At 40.7% G+C, this 22,619-nt stretch overlaps 1 protein-coding gene across 1 annotated transcript in view; it reads right to left on the reverse strand.

Moving 5' to 3' along the window:
• Positions 1 to 17,372, reverse strand: part of SLC2A13 (solute carrier family 2 member 13) — a gene marked incomplete at both ends in the record, with an annotated part of 424,910 nt that extends 407,538 nt beyond the window's left edge. The window contains one exon of the mRNA XM_082665776.1: positions 16,823 to 17,372. Coding sequence (XP_082521902.1) covers positions 16,823 to 17,372 — 550 coding nt within the window. The remainder of the gene's footprint in view (positions 1 to 16,822) is intronic.
• Positions 17,373 to 22,619: the final 5,247 nt, after the last annotated feature.

The following is a 22,619-nucleotide window of genomic DNA, read 5'->3' on the forward strand; positions in this document are numbered from 1 at the left end:
AAGTTTTACTAACACTATTCATTCTTTGCCTCTAAAAAGGCAGATATATCTTTTCCACTGAGAACTGAACTATTTTGCCTGTAAGCAGGCATACAAAATACTACATTACAAGATAGAGCTAATATCACAGCTCCAACTGGTTCCTTACTACTAGCTCTAACAAACAGGTTCACGTTTTTACTTTCTTATTCAACCCCTCCACCTAGCCAAGAAAAGCTGCCTACTTTCCTCAATGCTTTACATTTATCACTGCCCCCTTTCCCCCACCAGAAATGTACCCTTCTCTCAAATAACTAATTTTTGTAACTTTCTTCAAGATCCAGTTCAAAACTTCATCTGTCTTGCTGGAAAATAAATTTTACATAATATAACTGAACACTTGAAAGAAAGAATACTGCCCCGCTTTTAAACTACTCATTCTTTCAAGTTTGACTGTTCGATTTATATTATGGAATTTTTACTCATCTGTTACTAGTTATGATAAACATAAAAATCTAAGGATAATTTAATTCCATTGATTGCAAAAGGTGTTAAAGCAACGATCAAGAACTACCATTTATTGATAGCCAGATGGTTTTACATGAATTAGCTTATTTAATTTCTACAACAATGCTATTTTCTAAGCGCTATCATAACACTCATTTTACAGACATGGAAATTGAGGCACACAGTGGTAAATGCCCAAGGTTACACATCTTATGTGTGAATGTTTAACAAACACTGATGCTTTACTTTGCCAGGCACTTTAAAAGCACTTTTATAAATATGAACTCATTTAATCCTCTTAACTACCCTAGGAGGAAGGTCTTATCGCCATTCTACAGATGAGGAAACTGAAGCACAAGACTTGACATAATCACCCAGGTAGTAAGTGGCCAGCCAGGGTGTGAGCCCAGGCAGTGTGAATCCAGAGGGCTCAAGCTTCACCACCAGTTAGTCCCATTTCTGAATTAACAGTGCAGCAATTAAGTATGTACCTGAGCCTTCTAGTGTTCAACTACAGCAATGTTCTTTTGGGTATTACTTTTATGTACTCATTAGTTTGCTACATATTTAAGAGCTTAATATATAAACAGTGTGTAACTCAGCACAGTAAAAGACACAAATACTATTAATACCTAATTACCTAACCCCATGAGTTTCTGTTCTACCAGGGGAGATGAGTCACAGCCAAAAAGATATATATATTATAAGGAATAACGCAGTTAAAGGCCATGAGTTGCTTCAGAGAAAGTGCCAATGTTTAGCAGAAGCCAACTGAGAAAGCTTTCACGATAAAGCTGAACCTGGAAGGATGAGTAAACAACCTATAGATACTTCTATTGTAGGATTAAGAACCTGTTACTGTGCTCTCATGTTTGTCTCTCCCCAACTAGACAGGTCTCTGAAGAACAGGGACTAGTTTTATCTTTCTCTCTCCAACACCCAACAAAGTCATCACTCAGTAAATAGCTTTGGGACAAGGGGTAGAGAGAATGTTATGGAAAAGCTCATTCTAAACAGAGAGAACAGGAACTTAAAGGGAAAAGCAGCAGTTTTTAATTTTAGTTGCTGTATCATAGGCAATACCTCTGTGCTGTCCAACTCCAGGAGGCCCCACTTTCACCATATCCCATGTGAATATACCCCCTCAAGGGTGAATACAGTGTGCATGAGCCTCCTGGAGTTGTGTAACACAGCAGCTCTGATTATAGGCATCCCTGTTGACAAGCTCTGAGCAAAGGAAAGAGATGTTCTAACCTCTAAGCTTTGCTTTTCTCATTGTCATTCCTTGACATGCCGTGGCCATGTTCTTGAAAAACTCATTTAAAAATTTTATATTTTAAAATTAACTCTCACAATAATATATCATGGTAAAAAAACAGTTATGCTATTTTCAGGGAGAAGCGACAGAGTTACAAAACAGTTGAGCACGGACAGACTCTGAAGCCAGACCTCTTGGGAGCGATCTCTGGCTCCACCACTCAGGAGCTTTGTGACCATGAGAAAGTTACGTCATCTCTTTTCACCTAAATATCCTCTTCTTTAAAAGAAGATACAGGCATACCTCCATGACGTTGCAGGTTCAGTTCCAGACCACCACAATGAAGCAAATATTGCAAAACAGCAAAGCAGCAGTAAGTCTAAAAACTCAATGTACTACTTTAAGTAAAAAACACTTTATTGCTAAAAATACTGACCATCATCTGAGCCTCCAACAAGTCGTAATCTTTTGCAATGGTAACAGAGATCACTGATCACAAATCACCATAACAAATATAATAAAAATTTTAAAGTTTGAAATATTGCAACAATTACCAAAATGTGACACAGGGACATGAAGTGAGCAAATGCTCTTGGAGAAATGGTGCTGACAGACTTGCTCAATGCAGGATTGCCACAAAATTTCAATTTGTAAAAAGCACAATTATCTGTGAGGCACAAAAAAATGAGGTATGCCTGTAATAGCATTACCTCACTGGGTTATTATGAAAATTATGGGAATATAAGCAAAATGTTTAGAAGACTGTCTGGCACAGAGTAAGCATTGAATAAATGTTACGTATCACTTCCAGGGCGCTGGTCGCTAAATCGATTGCCAATTCACATTCTGCCTTGAAGCGACTGGGGAGACTCCCCCTGGCACAGAGCAGGGAGATGCTGAAATCAGTACAGAAGGATGCTGGTGCCACCATGATGCCACTGTGCACTGTGGCACTGGGTACCCCATCACACCGCTCAGCCTTGTTGTGAAATGAGGCTTCTGCTGTGTGGCTTTTAAAACATATGCCAGACCACATCATTCCAAACAATGGTGCTAATATTTAATAAAAGGCCTACATATGAAGCATGCAGTACTCTCTCCCAACTTGAGTCTAGAAGTATCTGTAAAACTTGGCTATTTTCTTCTCTACACATCCAAGGAAGTTAAAGTTTAAATACAGAAAATGTTTTGGGGTTTTCTTCTGAGTACATATTTTCTCCAGACAATGAAAGTTTTCTCTATAGAAGTGCTGCTTACTCTTTACTCTGAAGGTCAAAGGAAAGAGAAAGGTAAGAAAATGAAAAGAGTTATAGACAGGAAGGATGGGAAGGATGTATAAAGGAACCAAGTTCAATCAGGAAGAAAAAAGAAAAATAGCTTTATGTGCTTTTGAGTAAAAATGGCAAAGACTGCTTGCTATTTGAGATCTACCAGCAGGTTCTACATCATTAGAGGTGTTAAAGCCAAAGACATTAGTGTGAATCAGTCAACTCAGACTGTGTTCTTACTTTGAGCTTAAGACACAGAAGAGAGAAGTATGGATGGATGAAAAAGAGAAATGTTTTATAGAGAAGTCACATGAACAACTTCATAGAACTCTCATTAACACTTACGTCATCTCACTGACAACTCACTCAAGGAGCACAATGCAATACTACTAGGCAAACATTATTAGGTCATAACTCTCACTGTAAGTCTACAATGTCAATGCCACCAGATATAAAAGTGTGGAGGTAGCGGGGTGGGGCAGTGCACACAAACTGTTAACATGTATGAAACAAGGAAACAAAGTCAAAGAAGTCAAACAAGTTTTACTTTACATGTCAAATATTACCAGTAAAGAACATAAATCCAATACAGAAATCCAGCTTTAAAAGAAGATAAAACTGTGCCACATCTTCTTTATCCATTCATCTGTCAATGGACACTTAGGTGGCACATAAATACAATGGAATATTACTCAGCCATAAAAAGAAATGAAATTGAGTTATTTGTAGTGAGGTGGATGGACCTAGAGACTGTCATACAGAGTGAAGTCAGAAAGAAAAACAAATACCATATGCTAACATATATATATGGAATCTAAAAAAAAAAAATTGGTTCTGAAGAACTTAGGGGCAGGACAGGAATAAAGACGCAGACATAGAGAATGGACTTGAGAACACAGGGAGGGGTAAGGGTAAGCTGAGACGAAGTGAGAGAGTAGCATTGACATATACACTACCAAATGTAAAATAGGTAGCTAGTGGGAAGCAGCTGCATCACACAGGGAGATCAACTCAGTGCTCTGTGACCACCTAGAGGGGTGGGATAGGGAGGGTGGGAGGGAGATGCATGACGGAGGGGATATGGGGATATATGTGTACATATAGCTGATTGTTATACAGCAGAAACTAACAGCATTGTAAAGCAACTATACTCCAATAAAGATGTTAAGAAAATAATTATTCAGATAATAAACAAAAAAAGATAAAACTGAAAGAAATTATGGGGGGTGGGGAAGGGAACAAACTTGGTCACAAAAAGAAAAAAATCAGCACTAGCTGATTAACTATTTAAAAATCTGTCTGATTCTATGAGTATCTTAAATGAAATTCTTTATTGATATTAATCTCAGTATTGAGATTGTATTGAGAAAGTATGACTTTCTCATCAGACAAGATTTTACATTTGCTTTGCATTAAAGGATAAAAATTCAAAGTGCTGTTTGAATAAAACTGATATATTTTTGAAAAATATTACTCAACAGGCCATAACATACCAATTAAAAGCTGCAATAAGCAGCTACAAACTGTGTTCCAGTAGAGGAAGTACCGGAACAGAGGCCGACAGAGGAGAAACTGGTGTAAATCTAAGATTAATTCAGCAAACCCAGTGCTGTATAAATTAACAAGTCAATTCTCAGTAAACGTTTTGGATACTGGTAAATATCTGAATTTAGACCCTTCTTACTATGCCCCACACAGGTGCTAAATCACCACTTACAATGAGCAGTAAATGCCAACACTATGGAAAAAGGTCGAAATTACATTGCGTGCTTTTTGGCTATGGACATGCTAACAATGATAACAGTATAGCATTCTTATACTCTGCCCTGTCACAACAACCTTGTGTGTGTGTTATGCATGAGAGACACAAGGTCCCAGACAAAAATCAAATGAAGCAAAACATGCAAATTCACACTCCTTCAATCCTTTTCTACCTAACCGCACCTAAAAACTTTGATTGTAGGTACAATATTGCTAAACACTTACAAAATGTAACTGTGTAAAGACATGAAAATAAGATTCTCTATAGAATATAATAAATTCTGAGTTTGCAAATTTGTGTCCTATTTGAAATTAGAGTCTTCAGGTTTAAAAAGCTTGGTGTCTGTCTACAAGAGACTCACTTCAGACCTAGAGACACATACAGACTGAAAGTAGGGGATGGAAAAAGATATTCCATGCAAATGGAAACCAAAAGAAAGCTGGAGTAGCAATTCTCATATCAGACAAAATAGACTTTAAAATAAAGACTATTAGAAGACACAAAGAAGGACACTACATAATGATCAAGGGATCGATCCAAGAAGAAGATATAACAATTGTAAATATTTATGCACCCGGCATAGGAGCACCTCAATACATAAGGCAAATACTAACAGCCATAAAAGGGGAAATCGACAGTAACACATTCATAGTACGGGACTTTTACACCCCACTTTCACCAATTGACAGATCATCCAAAATGAAAATAAATAAGGAAACACAAGCTTTAAATGATACATTAAACAAGATGGACTTAATTGATATTTATAGGACATTCCATCAAAAAACAACACAATACACATTTTTCTCAAGTGCTCATGGAACATTCTCCAGGATAGATCATACCTTGGGTCACAAATCAAGCCTTGGTAAATTTAAGAAAACTGAAATTGTATCAAGTATCTTTTCCGATCACAACGCCATGAGACTAGATATCAATTACAGGAAAAGATCTGTAAAAAATACCAACACATGGAGGCTAAACAATACACTACTTAACGAAGTGATCACTGAAGAAATCAAAGAGGAAATAAAAAAATACCTAGAAACAAAGGACAATGGAGACACAACGACCCAAAATCTATGGGATGCAGCAAAAGCAGTTCTAAGGGAGAAGTTTATAGCAATACAAGCCCACCTTAAGAAGCAGGAAACATCTCGAATAAACAACCTAACCTTGCCCTCAAGCAATTAGAGAAAGAAGAACAAAAAAACCCCAAAGTTAGCAGAAGGAAAGAAATCATAAAAATCAGATCAGAAATAAATGAAAAAGAAATGAAGGAAACGATAGCAAAGATCAATAGAACTAAAAGCTGGATCTTTGAGAAGATAAACAAAATAGATAAACCATTAGCCAGACTCATCAAGAAAAAAAGGGAGAAGACTCAAGTCAATAGAATTAGAAATGAAAAAGGAGAAGTAACAACAGACACTGCAGAAATAAAAAAGCTCATGAGAGATTACTACAAGCAACTCTATACCAATAAAATGGACAATCTGGAAGAAACGGACAAATTCTTAGAAATGCACAACCTGTCAAGACTGAATCAGGAAGAAATAGAAAATATGAACAGACCAATCACAAGCACTGAAATTGAAACTGAGATTAAAAATCTTCCACAAACAAAAACCCAGGACCAGATGGCTTCACAGGTGAATTCTATTAAACATTTAGAGAGGAGCTAACACCTATCCTTCTCAAACTCTTCCAAAATATAGCAGAGGGAAGAACATTCCCAAATTCCTTCTACGAGGCCACCATCACCTTGATACCAAAACCAGACAAGGATGTCACAAAGAAAGAAAACTACAGGCCAATATCACTGATGAACATAGATGCAAAAATCCTCAACAAAATACTAGCAAACAGAATCCAACAGCACATTAAAAGGATCATACACCATGATCAAGTGGGGTTTATTCCAGGAAAGCAAGGATTCTTCAATATACGCAAATCTATCAATGTGATACACCATATTAACATATTGAAGGAGAAAAACCATATGATCATCTCAATAGATGCAGAGAAAGCTTTTGACAAAATTCAACACCCATTTATGATAAAAACCCTGCAGAAAGTAGGCATAGAGGGCACTTTTCTCAACATAATAAAGGCCATATATGACAAGCCCACAGCCAACATCATCCTCAATGGTGAAAAACTGAAAGCATTTCCACTAAGATCAGGAAGAAGACAAGGTTGCCCACTCTCACCACTCTTATTCAACATAGTTTTGGAAGTTTTAGTCGCAGCAATCAGAGAAGAAAAGCAAATAAAAGGAATCCAAATTGGAAAAGAAGAAGTAAAGCTGTCACTGTTTGCAGATGACATGATACTATACATAGAGAATCCTAAAGATGCTACCAGAAAACTACTAGAGTTAATCAATGAATTTGGTAAAGTAGCAGGATACAAAATTAATGCACAGAAATCTCTTGCATTCCTATATACTAATGATGTAAAATCTGAAAGAGAAATCAAGAAACCACTCCCATTTACCACTGCAACAAAAAGAATAAAATATCTAGGAATAAACCTACCTAAGGAGACAAAAGACCTGTATGCAGAAAATTATAAGACACTGATGAAAGAAATTAAAGATGATACAAATAGATGGAGAGACATACCATGTTCTTGGATTGGATGAATCAACATTGTGAAAATGACTCTACTACCCAACGCAATCTATAGATTCAATGCAATCCCTATCAAATTACCACTGGCATTTTTCACAGAACTAGAACAAAAAATTTCACAATTTGTATGGAAACACAAAAGACCCCGAATAGCCAAAGCAATCTTGAGAACGAAAAACGGAGCTGGAGGAATCAGGCTCCCTGACTTCAGACTATACTACAAAGCTACAGTAATCAAGACAGTATGGTACTGGCACAAAAACAGAAAGATAGATCAATGGAACAGGATAGAAAGCCCAGAGATAAACCCACGCACATTTGGATACCTTATCTTTGATAAAGGTGGCAGGAATGTACAGTGTAGAAAGGACAGCCTCTTCAATAAGTGTTGCTGGGAAAACTGGACAGGTAAAGTATGAGATTAGATCACTCCCTAACACCATACACAAAAATAAGCTCAAAATGGATTAAAGACCTAAATGTAAGGCCAGAAACTATCAAACTCTTAGAGGAAAACATAGGCAGAACACTCTATGACATAAATCACAGCAAGGTCCTTTTTGACCCACCTCCTAGAGAAATGGAAATAAAAACAAAAATAAAGAAATGGGACCTAATGAAACTTCAAAGCTTTTGCACAGCAAAGGAAACCATAAAAAAGACCAAAAGACAACCCTCAGAATGGGAGAAAATATTTGCAAATGAAGCAACTGACAAAGAATTAATTTCCAAAATTTACAAGCAGCTCATGCAGCTCAATAACAAAAAAACAAACAACCCAATCCAAAAATGGGCAGAACACCTAAATAGACATTTCTCCAAAGAAGATATACAGACTGCCAACAAACACATGAAAGAATGCTCAACATCATTAATCATTAGAGAAATGCAAATGAAAACTACAATGAGATATCATCTCACACCAGTCAGAATGGCCATCATCAAAAAATCTAGAAACAATAAATACTGGAGAGGGTGTGGAGAAAAGGGAACACTCTTGCACTGCTGGTGGGAATGTGAATTGGTTCAGCCACTATGGAGAACAGTATGGAGGTTCCTTAAAAAACTATAAATAGGGCTTCCCTGGTGGCGCAGTTGTTGAGAGTCCGCCTGCCAATGCAGGGGACGTGGGTTCGTGCCCCGGTCCGGGAAGATCCCACATGCCGCGGAGCGGCTGGGCCCGCGAGCCGTGGCCGCTGAGCCTGCGCGTCCGGAGCCTGTGCTCCGCAATGGGAGAGACCACAACAGTGAGAGGCCCGCGTACCGTAAAAAAAAAAAAAAAAAAAAAACTACAAATAGAACTACCATATGACCCAGCAATCCCACTACTGGGCATATACCCTGAGAAAACCAAAATTCAAAAAGTCATGTACCACAATGTTCATTGCAGCTCTATTTACAATAGCCCGGAGATGGAAACAACCTAAGTGCCCATCATCGGATGAATGGATAAAGAAGATGTGGCACATATATACAATGGAATATTACTCAGCCATAAAAAGAAATGAAATTGAGCTATTTGTAATGAGGTGGATAGACCTAGAGTGTGTCATACAGAGTGAAGTAAGTCAGAAAGAGAAAGACAAATACCGTATGCTAACACATATATATGGAATTTAAGGGGAAAAAAATGTCATGAAGAGCCTAGGGGTAAGACAGTTATAAAGACACAGACCTACTGGAGAACGGACTTGAGGATATGGGGAGGGGGAAGGGTGAGCTGTGACAGGACGAGAGAGAGGCATGGACATACATACACTAACAAACGTAAGGTAGATAGCTAGTGGGAAGCAGCTGCATGGCACAGGGTTATCGGCTCGGTGCTTTGTGACCGCCTGGAGGGGTGGGATAGGGAGGGTGGGAGGAAGGGAGATGCAAGAGGGAAGAGATATAGGAACATATGTATATGTATAACTGATTCACTTTGTTATAAAGCAGAAACTAACACACCATTGTAAAGCAATTATACCTCAATAAAGATGTTAAAAAAAAAAAGAATATATTTCGTATATGTGACATTATATGCAGGTCACTGAGAATATGTGAAACAAACTACGGAGAAAATAAGGTGAAATATTCTCAATCTTTTTTTCTAACCCAATATCAGAACCTGACTATTCTTATTAATAATAATTACTGACTAAAAGTAAGACTTTTTGTTGATGTCTATTTGATATAGTTGTTTGATATAATAAATATGGATCTGTTACAAAAAAAAAAAAAAAAAAAGCTTGGTGTCAGAAGTAGTAGGGCAGGAACAATGGCAAAAGTCTGGTCCCAGGACTCAAGTCAAGGATAAGAGACCGGAGGAACCAAAGGAACCTCTAGTGAAACCAAAACCTGAAATATGCCATTTTCAAAATGGGTACTCAATAAGCTGATTTTATTGTAACTAGTCAAGGAAACTGAACCCTTAAACTAAAACAAACACCCCCGATTTCTGATGCGTCTGTTACATGACTCATTTAATATAATTATACATTCTAATTATAGATTGAACAATTATACTTTACTGCTTGATATCTTTATATTTTTCAAAGATTTCTGTTGAAGGGAACACTGACTCTTCCTATTCCACTAATTCATGACCACATGTTTTGGCCACCTGGCAGTAACCACCTCGGCAAAGGATTTCTCATACTACAAAATTGAAAGAGGCAAGGTGTGAAAGGAAAATCAAAATGGAGTCAGTACTGCTAAAAGAGCTCTCTTAAACGGAGCTGGGAGGCCATTAAGAAAGTGCATTTCTCAGCCTGTATGGAATCTGACCTTTGGACCTGAAGTCACCCAGAACACCTGCCAGAAACTCAAGATACTTATTGGACCCCTACTCTAAAACAACTGATTCCTTTAGATATTTTCCGGCTTGCATCAGAGAAAATCACAATTCTTACCAGGCAACTTTTAGCAACCTCATGACTTTGTCTTTACCTGACTGACTCTCTTCCTTGGAACACTCTTTCAGGGTTACCTGAATCTTAATCTCCTGAATCACAATTCTTAAGACCCCAAATAAACTATTTTCTTATTTGCAGCCTCCTGAATTTTTTTTTTTTTTTGCAGGGGGGGTTGACAAAAGGTTGAAGAAAGTAAGAGTTTAAAAGCAAAATGGTTTAAAGAAGAAGGAAAAAAAAAATTCAAGGGATGTTTAATCTGATCATATCATTTACAACTGAAATCTCCAAAGACTGTCCCCGCATAGGCAAGACCAAATAAACCCTATTCAGCCTAATCCACACCTCTCCCCGCAAAATATCATTCCAGTTTCATGGTTGACCCATCACCACCCTTCAGTCACTTTTTGCTTCATATACTGCTTTTACTTTTTGCTGCCTTTACTCTTGCTGTTAACTTAAATGCCCAATAATTCAAAGAGCAAAAGACTCCGAGGTTTTGTTTTTTTAATTCTGATTTCACACCAGTGACCTTGTCATTTAACTGCTGCACCTTGTTTTATTGCATACCTTGTTTCATTGAGCTTTGAAGATACTGCATTTTTTACAGATTGAATGTCTGTGGCAACCCCACAGAGAGCAGGTCTATTGGCACCATTTTTCCAGCAGCACTTGCTCACTTGCTCATGTCTCTGGGTCACATTTTAGTAATTTTCACAATATTTCGAGCTCTTTCATTATTACTATAATTGTTATGGTGATCTGTGATCAGTGATCTTTGATGTTACTAATGTAATTATTTTGGGGCACCACAAACCGCAGCCATGTAAGATGGGAACTTAATCAAAAAATGTTGTTTGTTCTGACTGCTCCAGGAACCAACAGCTTCCCAGCCCCTCTCCCCCTGTCCTCAGGCCTCCCTATTTCCCTGAGAGGCAACAATATTTAAATTAAGCCAATTAATATCCCTACTTTTAACAGTCTCTAAGTGTTAAAGCGAAAAAAGTCACAGGTCTCTCACTTTAAATGAAAAGCTAGAAATGATTAAGCTCAATGAGGAAGGCATGTCTCAAGCCAAGACAGGCCACTAGCTAGGCCTCTTGCACCAGTAAGCCAAGTTGTGATGATGGCAAAGTTGAAGGAAATTACAAGTACTACTCCAGCGAATACACAAATGATAAGAAAGCAAAATAGCCCTGTTGCTAATACAGAGAAAGTTATAGTGGTCTGACAGAAGATCAAACCAGCTACGACATTTCCTTAAGCCAAAGCCTAGTCCAGAGCAAGGGCCTAACTCTCTTCAATTCTGCGAAGGCTAAGAGAGGTGAGGAAGCTGCAAAAGAAAAGTCTAAAGCTAGCAGAGGTTGGTTCATGAGGTTTAAGGAAAGAACTCCATGCACAAAAGTACTGGGGAAGCAGCAAGAGCTGATGCTGAAGCTGCAGCAAGTTACCAAGAAGATCTAGTAAAGATAATTAATGAAGGTGGCTACAACTAAACAATAGATTTTCAACACAGACAAAACAGCCTTATATTGGAAGAAGATCCCTTCTAGGACTTCCATAGATAGAGAGAGGTCAATGCCTGGCTCCAATGCTCATTTACCATTATAAAAATCCCTGGGCCCTTAAGAATTAGGCTAAATCTACCGTGTCTGTGCTCTATGCATGGAACAAAGCCTGGATGGTAGCAAGTCTGTTTACAACACGGTTTACTGAATATTTGAAGCCCTCTATTGAGACCTACTGCTCAGAAGATTCCTTTCAAAATATTACTGCTCATTGACAATGCACCTGGTTACCCAAGAGTTCTGATGGAGATGTATGAGATTGATGTTGTTTTGATGCCTGCTAACACAATATCCACTCTGCAGCTCATGGATCAAGGAGTAATTTCGACTTTCAAGTCTTATTATTTAAGAAATACCTATGTAAGGCTATAGCTGCTATATATAGTGATTTTTCTGATGGATACGCGCAAAGTCAATTGAAAACCTTCTGAAGGATTCACCATTCCAGATGCCATTAAGAACATCAGTGATTCATAGTTAGAGGTCTATTTTGCAACATTAACAAGAGTTTGGAAGAAGTTGATTCTAATGATGACTCTGACTGAGGAGTTCAAAACTTCAGTGGAGGAAGTAACTGCAGATGTGGTAGAAACAGCAAGAGAACCAGAATTAGAAGTGGAGCCTGCAGATGTGACTGAATTGCTGCAATCTCACGATAAAACTTTCACGGATAAGGAGATGCTTCTTACGGATAAGCAAAGAAAGTGGTTTCTCAAAAAGAAATCTACTCCTGGTGAAGATGCTGTGAAGACTGTTGAAGTGGCAGCAACGGATTTAGAATACTATCAATACATAAAGTTAGTTGATAAATCAGTGGCAGTGTTTGAGAGGATTGATTCCAATTTTGAAAGAAGTTCTAACTATAGGTAAAATGCTATCCAAACAGCATCGCATGCTACAGAGAAATCATTTGTGAAAGAAAGTCAACTGATGCAACTGATGCAGCAAACTTCAGTGTTGTCTTATTTTAAGAGATTGCCACAGTCACCCAGGCTTCAGCAACCACCACCGTGATCAGTCAGTAGCCATCAATATGGAGGCAAGACCCTCCACCCGCAAAGATTACTAGCTGAAGACTCACACGATGATTAACAATTTTTAGCAGTGAAGTATTTTTAAATTAAGGTACGTACAATTTTTTTAGACATAATACTATTTGTACACAATAGACTACAGTATAGTGTAAATATAACTTTTTATGCACTGGGTGTTTGTGTAACTCACTTTATTGCAATAGTCACTTTATTTCGGTGGTGTAGAACCAAACCCACAGTATCTATGAGGTATGCATCCAGCAATAGGAGACCTGTTTCTAGAGCTAAAAGGATTAAATAAGATAACCTATGTAAAGTAACAGCAGGGCTCCTAGTCTATACTAAAGCACTAACTAAATATTTCCTTTCATGGCTCTCTGTAAATCTGCTGAACTCCTACTCATCCTTCAAGCCCCATTTTAAATACGTTTCTACAAAACCTGCTTAATTATGTGTTCTATTTTCCTCCCCCCCCAAAAATGCAATTGCCTATTATCCTGTGTTACCCATGGCACTTAGAGAAACCTCTATTGTATTTTAATTGCTTTTTTAAAATATTTATTTATTTATTTATTTTGGCTGCGTTGGGTCTTCGTGCTACACACGGGCTTTCTCTAGTTGCGTCGAGCGGGGGGCTACTCTTTGTTGCGGTGCACGGGCTTCTCATTGCGGTGGCTTCTCTTGTTGCGGAGCACGGGCTCTAGGCGCGTGGGCTTCAGTAGTTGCAGCACGCGGGCTCAGTAACTGTGGCTCGCAGGTTCTAGAGTGTAGGCTCAGTAGTTGTTGCGCACGGGCTTAGTTGCTCCGCGGCATGTGGGATCTTCCCGGACCAGGGCTAGAACCCGTGCCCCCTGCATTGACAGGCAGATTCTTAACCACTGCGCCACCAGGGAAGTCCCTAATTGCTTGTTGCTGGCCCTTCTGTTCCATTAGAGTATGAACACCTACAGGGTGGGATTTTTATCTAATTACTGCCTACTCCGAAACTGACAGAATCAATAATGGAAGCTTAATTTGCATTTGTTAAACAAATAAATGATTTAATTAAACCATTACAAACTAAAACCCTTAGATGGCCTTTCAAATATTTCATAATACCCTTAAAAAAATAATGACAATCCTAACTTAGAGCGATACCCTATCAGCAATAGAATTTTTTAATGTTTCTGCTTACCATTCACTCATTTTATTCAAAAAGTACAACCAGTGCCTCCTACAGGCTGGGAGTATTGTACATTAGTGAACAAAACGAATAAAAAACCCTGTCCTCCCGGCCCTTATATTTACCACAGGTAAATCTGTGGAAGTAAGAAATTACCATTGCAAACTTGTCTGAAAAATATACCAGAAGACACATTTTGTTATTCTTCAACATTTACTAAATATCAAAAGAACAACAACAAAACTCCTGACCACACATAAAATTAAACTACTTAAAACAGCATGAAATAAACTCAGATTTAGTGTACTAAACAAGCAAAACTGATTTGTATCCTTAAAAACATGCTCATGTTAGGACCCATTTCCTTGTAGCTAAAAATATTTGTGACTTCTTTTTTGAATGGTTAGTAATCTTTGTGAGTTTTAAGGGTTTTATGTGTACAATTACATGCATCACATAGATCCTAATTTGAAAGGTGGTGATGTTTAATATGGCTTATTTGAAAACCTGTTTACGATCTTAAAACATTCTTCACTTTATAAGTGAGGAGGGCTTTTTACGAAACTTTGTATCAGAGCTTCCAGTCTAAGGGGTGCTCCCCCTGGAATGAGACAGGCCGTTAGTTAAAAAAATTTAACTACTTTTTTATCAGGACCATGTCTCAACTGGCTGCACTATCAGGCAAGCAGCCCACGTGCCACAGACACAGATGCAGTTCTTGCACACCAACCTTTCCAATCTAACCTCCGGCTTCATCCTCTTGGCTGCATCTACCTGGTTCCCCACGTATGGCCTATGGTTTCCTTTCTTTACTCATTCCCTGGCTTAGAAGGTCCTTTCCTTACTTCTACTGTCAAAATACTACTCATCAACATACCATTTCCATCTGGAAGAGCTTAGGCTTTCCTCTGTTGGGGGTAATGGTACCCTCTTTTAATTCATCAGCCCTCCCTGTGATCCTTTCTTATGGAGATTAGCAAGTTCTACCTTGCTTTAGTCCTGCCCTGCCACTCTTACTGAAATATAAATGCTCCTCACTGTTCTGCTCACAACATCTGGAAAGGGCCCTTACACACAACAGCGGGTTAATTTTCCTATCAGATAAAAAAGTAAACATAATACCCAAATATTCAGTATGTGCCATAGCTAAACACTAGGAAACTTCATTTAGAGATCTCTGCAAAACAGTATTGAATTCCAAAATCACAAATAAGATTCAGTCTTACTGAACAAATCTTGCTACCTAAAATTACATTATTTCAATGTCCGAAGAAACAAAAAAGGTAGTCTGATATCCCAGGCAGAGAATTCTGAGAAAATAATCCTGAAAGCACAGGTAGTTCCTGTACAGGGAGGTTTCATTTCAGCAGTACTTTTTGGTCATTTTGGACTTTAATGCACCAACTCAACATTTTACTGAGAGGCTTGTCCTGCTTCCCAATTAACAGTGAGATACACAAACAAAAAGGAAGTCAGTAATAACCGATTTTGGATATAAAAGTGCAGTGAGTTAGGTTTTAGGCCCATGGTTCCTACATGTGGAGTTGCATAAATGGGGCTCTCTCCCCCATAGAGCCTACAGAGAAGAGGCAAAAAGCATAAAGGTCAAACAAGTGGTGAATGGACAGATCATCAAGAGCCCAAGATCTAAAGGGCTCTTTCATCAATCCCTAGCCATAGGGAAGAAATACTTTAACAGCACCCTAAAGGAAACAAAATAACTGAATTATGAAAGGCAACATTAAAAAAGCATCAGTGGCGCATCTTAGAAAAACTACTAGCGAGATTTAAGTCTCAACCCCCTACTTTGTCTCAAAAGTGTTTTCTAATAACACTAAGCACATTCCAAATAGCTTCCATCTGCCAAGAACTTACCAACTGCACCTCCCCTGCTCAGCAACCAGGGTGAAAAATCAATGCCAAGGAAATCTACATCCATTCATTTTGGAAGTAAATTGCAAACATCTACCTTGCTAGGCATTTATCCACAGGGCGAGTAGCTCCTAAATGAATTTAGGAAGTGAACATGACCCAAGGGAAAGCAGGAGAGGCAAAACAAAGAGGAGAATGGGTGAATATAGATTTAAAGGGAAAAGTCAGAGAAACAGAAAAGGCAAGAATTCATTTGGGAAGAAAATGAAAAGCAAAGGGCAATACAAAAAGTAACAGCAAAAGAGGAGAAAAAATAATACTCCACCCTAAAGATAAATGACTAGAGAAGGAGAGTGAGGAGTAGCAAAAAATAGAGTCCAGATGACTTGATTAACTTTAAAAATTCTCTTACTGTGACTTTTAAGACTGATTGGGTTCGGAGTTTGGAATCCTAGGAAAGGAAACGGTCTAGCAATGGAGAAACAAGGTGAGACAATGCTGAAAAGTAAAGAGACCCTCCTTCCTAAGCTCTAGATAGGCATCAGGTAGGGCTGGATCAAGGACAACGCTGGTGATACGCGGGGCTCCCGGAAGGGCTCAGAGAGACAACAATCACGCTGATTCACTTGTCTGTGGGAAATCGAAGATTCCTCGTGGGCTCCGGAGAGACTACAGCGAACCCCCACCCCCACCCTAGGGGGAGCCTGCGAGGCCGGACTAAGAAACAGATGGGCTCTCGGAGCAGAGCAAGAGACGCGCAGTATTCTCGGGAGCCGGCCAGATCCGACGGGGACCCCGAAGGGGCAAAAGGAACACAGCGACCAGGGTCAAGGGCGGTGTCGCCAGGGGCCCCCGCGCGCCCTTCGCCAAGCCGGAACTCACCGATGCCGAGCCCTACAACCAGGCGGCCGGCGAGCAGCGTCTCCTTGTTGTTCGCCGCAGCCAGCACCGTGGAGCCGGCGGTGAAGAGGGCACTGGCCAGCAGGATGGCGGCGCGGCGGCCGAAGACGCCGTTGAGGGCCCCGCCAGCCAGCGCCGAGACTGCGGCCGCCCCCACCGTGCTGGACACGAGCAGCTCCTGCCACAGCGCGTCCAGGCTGAGCTGCCGCTTGAGCAGCAGCATGGCCCCCGACACCACCCCGGTGTCATAGCCGAACAGGAAGCCGCCCAGCGCGGAGAAGACTGCCACCACGTACACGAAGGCGGGGGTCTCGTCCTGCTGGAACTGCCTCCGCGCCGCGCGCTCCAGGTCCCCGACGCCGCCGCCGCCCGAGCCCTGCAGGCTGGCGCTGGACTCGGCGGCCGCCAGGAGGCTGCGCTCCCCAGCCGTGCTCGCCGCGTCCGGCTCCTGCTGCTTCCTGCGCCGCTCGCCCATGAGGCTGCTCAGGCTCCGCAGCGTGTACTCCACATTCTCGCTTGCCTTGCGGGACATAGGGCAGGGGCCCGGGGCTGCCCGGGGGGACGAGGCTCCGCGGGCCGGCGGTCTCGGAGGGCTAGACAGCCCGAGCGGGCACAAGGAACCGCTGCCGCCGCCTTCCTCCTCCCGGCTCCCGCTCCGACTGCCACGGCAGCAGCCGCCGCCGCCGCGGCCGCTCCGGGGAGAAAGTTGCTGCCCGCCGAGCCCCGGCGCTGCGGAGTTGGAGCCTGGCGGGTCTCACTCGAGACTCACGCCCCGCGCCTGCCGAGCTGGCGCTGCAGAGCGAGCGGGAGGTGGGGCCGCGGGTCACGTGCAGCCCCAGCCGGCAGGGCCTGGCCGGAGACGCTCCGCCCCCTCCCCGGGCGGGGCCAACCTGAGCCCGCCCCGATCCCTAAAACCCACCCCCAGGTCGATCGCGACCTCTGACCTAGGCTCCTTCTTACGTGGCTCTCGCATCCTTACAGCTTTAAGCCCCCTAGTTTGGGGGCCGCAACTGGGTAACAAGCCAATGTTTGAATGCCGGGTACTAGGCTTTCAGACCCCGGAGAAACCGCCTACGATGATTGCACGGTTTGGAAAGGCAAGGAGAGAACCCCTTATAAAAGCCTGAAGATGGCCAAGGCTGGAAAGGGCCTAGGAAAAATACTGTTATGGCATATAGCAAGTACCCTTACTTACTTTTATAATATTGTGACAAAAATGGGTCTGTTCTGGAGCAATTAAGTTTCTTATCGCCAGTCCCTCCTCAACTTATGCTTATTTTAAAGGCACGGTACATCTTATTTCTTTGAGGACAGAGATAATGAATCTCCCCAGGTGAATCCCAAACTTCCTTCCATGGATCCCTGATATGTAAAAGAAAATTTACATTTATACATTACACATTACAAAGTAAACCCAATATTTGATGTGATTTAAGGTTTAAGAGGAAATCTCCACCTAACTCCCCCAACATACTCACTAAAAGGAAGGATGTCTTCTCCCCTGAGAAGTCTGCACTGTTGCCTTCCATTTGCAGGGGCAATTTTAACTGCTTCATTTGCTTGAAACAAAGCAAAGATGACATACTTGCCACCATTTTTTTAAACTGTTGAGTTAATTGCCGGTTGTTAGTTTTTTTCCTCACTTTGAAGTCAGTAGTAAATCATTTTATACAGCTCCACTTTAGAAAAGAAACTTTGTCCCTCTGATTTGCTTTCATTCTTCAGGCTCAGGGCAGGAGGTAAAGCATCATATAATTTTGTTCCTTATCATTTCAGTGCTCTTTTATTTTCCTTACTTGAGCAAAAGTCTTAGTCTGAGGCCTATTTTTTCATGCAGCCTAAAACTTGTTCTTATTAAAGAAAAGGATTTTGTCGTTTCGTTTTCAATAAAAATTTATATTATAATTTGTCAAAATTGCTTTCCTTTGGATTATCAGTCAAGATTATCTCCAAAATATAACACTTTCCTTAACAGCAACAAGGAAAAATGAACTAATGGGCTTAGAGGGCTTAACTGTTTAAACTTATTGTGTGGCTTTAAAGTAAGGTTCTCTCATAATTCCCAGGGATCAATTAAACAGAGAGAGCTTTTAGCTCTGGAGCAATGAACTCTAATATTCAGGCTACAGAAAAAGATTCAGGTAAGAGAGCGCCCTTTTCCATGCCTGCTGTAATAAAACCGCGCCACCTGGTGGTGAGCCGGTTCATCGCTTTTAAAGAGCAGGGCTCTTCTACCAGATGAGAATCAGCTGGTACTGCTGACAGTTCCCTCTTGCTGAGATGAAACAAACTTCCTTTTACTCCTGGCAGGAACATCTTGGCTCCTGAGCATCCCTTGCTGGAAATTCAGCTTTTATGTCACAGAACGCTAAACTACTTAAAATGGTTCCACTCCAAATCATCAGGGCACCTAAATACCTACAATCAGGTTACATCTGAAAAGAAATGTGACATGAAAAAAAGGGATCAGAGAATTCAACAGAGTTCTTTCCAGCCCTTGGAGGGAGCCAAGTTCATTTTAACACTACAGCGTGAGTCCAAAGTATAGTTCCCTGAAGCCTGCCCCAACCGCAGATTATGATGAAATGGAAAGCTAAGGATCAAAAGACATGAGTCCTGTCAGTATCACTGTTTTACTGTACAACTTTTGACAACCACTAAGTTAGTCTGTTCCTTGTTTTCTTATTTGCAGAGCAGATATTGGTACAGCAATGACTCATTTACTAGAAATGAAAAATAATTTTAAAATATACCTAGTTGCTATTGCACAGTAAATAATAATTCTAAGCATCATTATTGGCTTGCAAGGTGAACTTGAAAACCCAAGTTTTAAGTACATTTGCTTTACAACCTCCAGGAAGAGGGAAAGAAGTGAGAGAGTTGTTTTAGCTGTACTGCTACAGATGCCTTTCCATTCATCTCTCCCACCATAACAGTTCCCTTTCCCCGGAGATAACCACACCTATCACTTTGAAATGTATCTTTCCAGAACTTTCTGTATGCATTTATATGTACACAGTAAAACACAAAGTTTGTTTTACTATTGTTTAGATCACAAAGAAAGAAAACCCAAATCAGACTGGTTTAAGCCAAAATTATGGTGGAGAGGGAGGACTTATTGACTCTTGTCTCTGAAAAGTTTTCAACAGGCTGATTTCAAGTACAGCTGAATATGGGCCTCAAAAACCAGGATGTCATCAAGGGCTCCATCTCTCCATCTGCTTCTTGCTACTTGCACTCCACTCTCAAATTCCATGTGGTAGCCAAGTGACTACAACAGGTTCCAAGGTCTATTTCCTATTCTACTCATATCTGAGGGCCAACTAGTGCCCACATCTTGAACTATTAATAGAAGTAAATCATGTAGGCTTCAAGTGTGTTTGGGGGGACTTTCCCATAAGAAATCTGGGGTACTTTTTTGCCGGAAGACAGGCAAATAAATCCTGGGCAATAAAACCAACAGATTTGAGTTACCAAAGTAACTAGTAAAGTAACATGGCATAAAAGGCAAGTAAAGCGTTTCAGGAAGGAGGGGCTGGCTAAGAGAACCAAATATATTGGATAGAGATCAAAGAGAATAAAAACTCATATGAAATCATTGAACTTGACTATTAGAAAGTCAATGGTGAAGACCTAATGTATACCATGATGACTAGAGTTAATAGTTAATATATTGTATACTTGAAATTTGCTAATAGAATATATCTTAAATGTTCTCACCACAAAAAAGGTAATCTGTGAGGTGATTAATATGCTAATTAGCTTGATTGTGGTAATCATTTCACAGTGTATGCCTATATCAAAACATCACATTGGGGCTTCCCTGGTGGCGCAGTGGTTGAGAGTCCACCTGCCGATGCAGGGGACGTGGGTTCGTGCCCCGGTCCAGGAAGATCCCACATGCCGCGGAGCGGCTGGGCCCGTGAGCCATGGCCGCTGAGCCTGCGCGTCCGGAGCCTATGCTCCACAACGGGAGAGGCCACAGCAGTGAGAGGCCCGCGTACCGCAAAACAAAACAAAAAAACAAAAAAACACATCACATTGTATACCTTAACAATATACATTTTAAATTTGTCAATCATACAACAATAAAGCTGGGGGGGGGGAAGAGAGAAAAAAAAGTCAATGGTGACTGCTGAGAATCAGAATATTGTTTTGATGGTATTTTGCTGGTATTACATTCAGAAACCAAGTAGTAATGCCAGAATCCTGCCCTATTGATCGTTCTTTCTTTCTGTACATATAACAGACAATAGCAGCATCAAACTAAATATATTATTAATAGGTACAAAGGTAGCAGGTCCCATGGCTTAGTTATGAGTTTTAATATGTGCTTAGTACTTCCCCCCGAATCTTGCCTTTGACTTGTTCTAAGGAAGAAGAGATGGAATGAGGGAGGCAAGAATGGAAGGTAAGAAAACAGGATGGTCAGCATGCCCAATGGACAATGCCCGATCTGGATCTGCTTACTACATGGAGACATAAACAGGAAATACAAGGAAGCATGAGGCATGGGTGATATTTTAACACACATTGACCCTGCCCACTAATAACCATGCCCAACTGGGAAGAGAACTTGCGACACAACATAATATCACCTCCTCCTCTTTTGGGTGGGGAGGGTTGCAGCTCCTCTTCCTCCTCAGAGACTTCTAGGAGAGCAATGTTAATTAACAGAAAATAGTGGAAATAGCAACTGTAGGTTGCATTTTCTAGAAGTCTCTTGGTAAATGCAATGAAGGAGAGAATAGTTTAAAGAGATATCAGGATCAAGAGAAGGGGTAGAGGGGTTAGACATGACAAATGTATTCATATACTGAAGTGAAAAGAATATATTGACAAGTCAGGATCCTGCATGATTGATAGAGCAAAGTCTCAAAGAAGGCAGGGAGGAAAAGAGCAAGATCATTAAGAGAGAAGCTAACCTAGCCATAGGGAAGAGGAGGAACACATCTTCCTCTAAAAGAGAAGGCAAGGGCTTCCCTGGTGACGCAGTGGTTGAGAGTCCGCCTGCCGATGCAGGGGACGCGGGTTCGTGCCCCGGTCCGGGAAGATCCCACATGCCGGGGAGTGGCTGGGCCCGTGAGCCATGGCCGCTCAGCCTGCGCATCCGGAGCCTGTGCTCCGCAACAGGAGAGGCCACAACAGTGAGAGGCCCGTGTACCGCAAAAAATAAAATAAAAGAGAAGGCAAGCAAAAAGAAAAAAGCAGGAAAGAAGAGCATGGCATTAATAACAAAAATACAGTGTTGACCTTAGTAGCTTTTAACCGAGGGACTGGCAAGTATCTACACTGTTAGCACTCAATTCTGGGTGCTGTTGTTGGCCTAAGGACTTTTACTAGGATAACTCTTATAGTTAATTAATAGCATAAGTAATAGTATAATCACTAACAAAAATTATAAAAATAAAAAAGAAAGCTTTCATGAAATGGATAATAGGGGGATGGGGGATGGAGTGAACCTAGATGTTATAAGCAGGAACACCCAAGTTCATATCTTCAATCTGCTACTTCCTTGACTGTATGACCACTTACTTATTTTCTCTAAACTTCAGGTTTCTCTTCTGTTAAAGGAGGATAATAATACTGTATCAGTAGTTAGATGGTTTCAATCTGAGTAACAGGAAGTCCATACTGAAACTGCCTTATACACTACAGAAGTGTGTTATTCATAAATCTGAATGTCCAGAGGTGGCGACACGAGGAATGGTATGATCAGTCTTTGAAAAATGGTGTCAAAGATCCAGATTCTGTCCTTTCCTCCACTCTACTATTCTTA

The sequence above is a fragment of the Grampus griseus genome (assembly GCF_964374135.1).
Source record: "Grampus griseus genome assembly, chromosome: 11".
Taxonomy (NCBI): domain Eukaryota; kingdom Metazoa; phylum Chordata; class Mammalia; order Artiodactyla; family Delphinidae; genus Grampus; species Grampus griseus.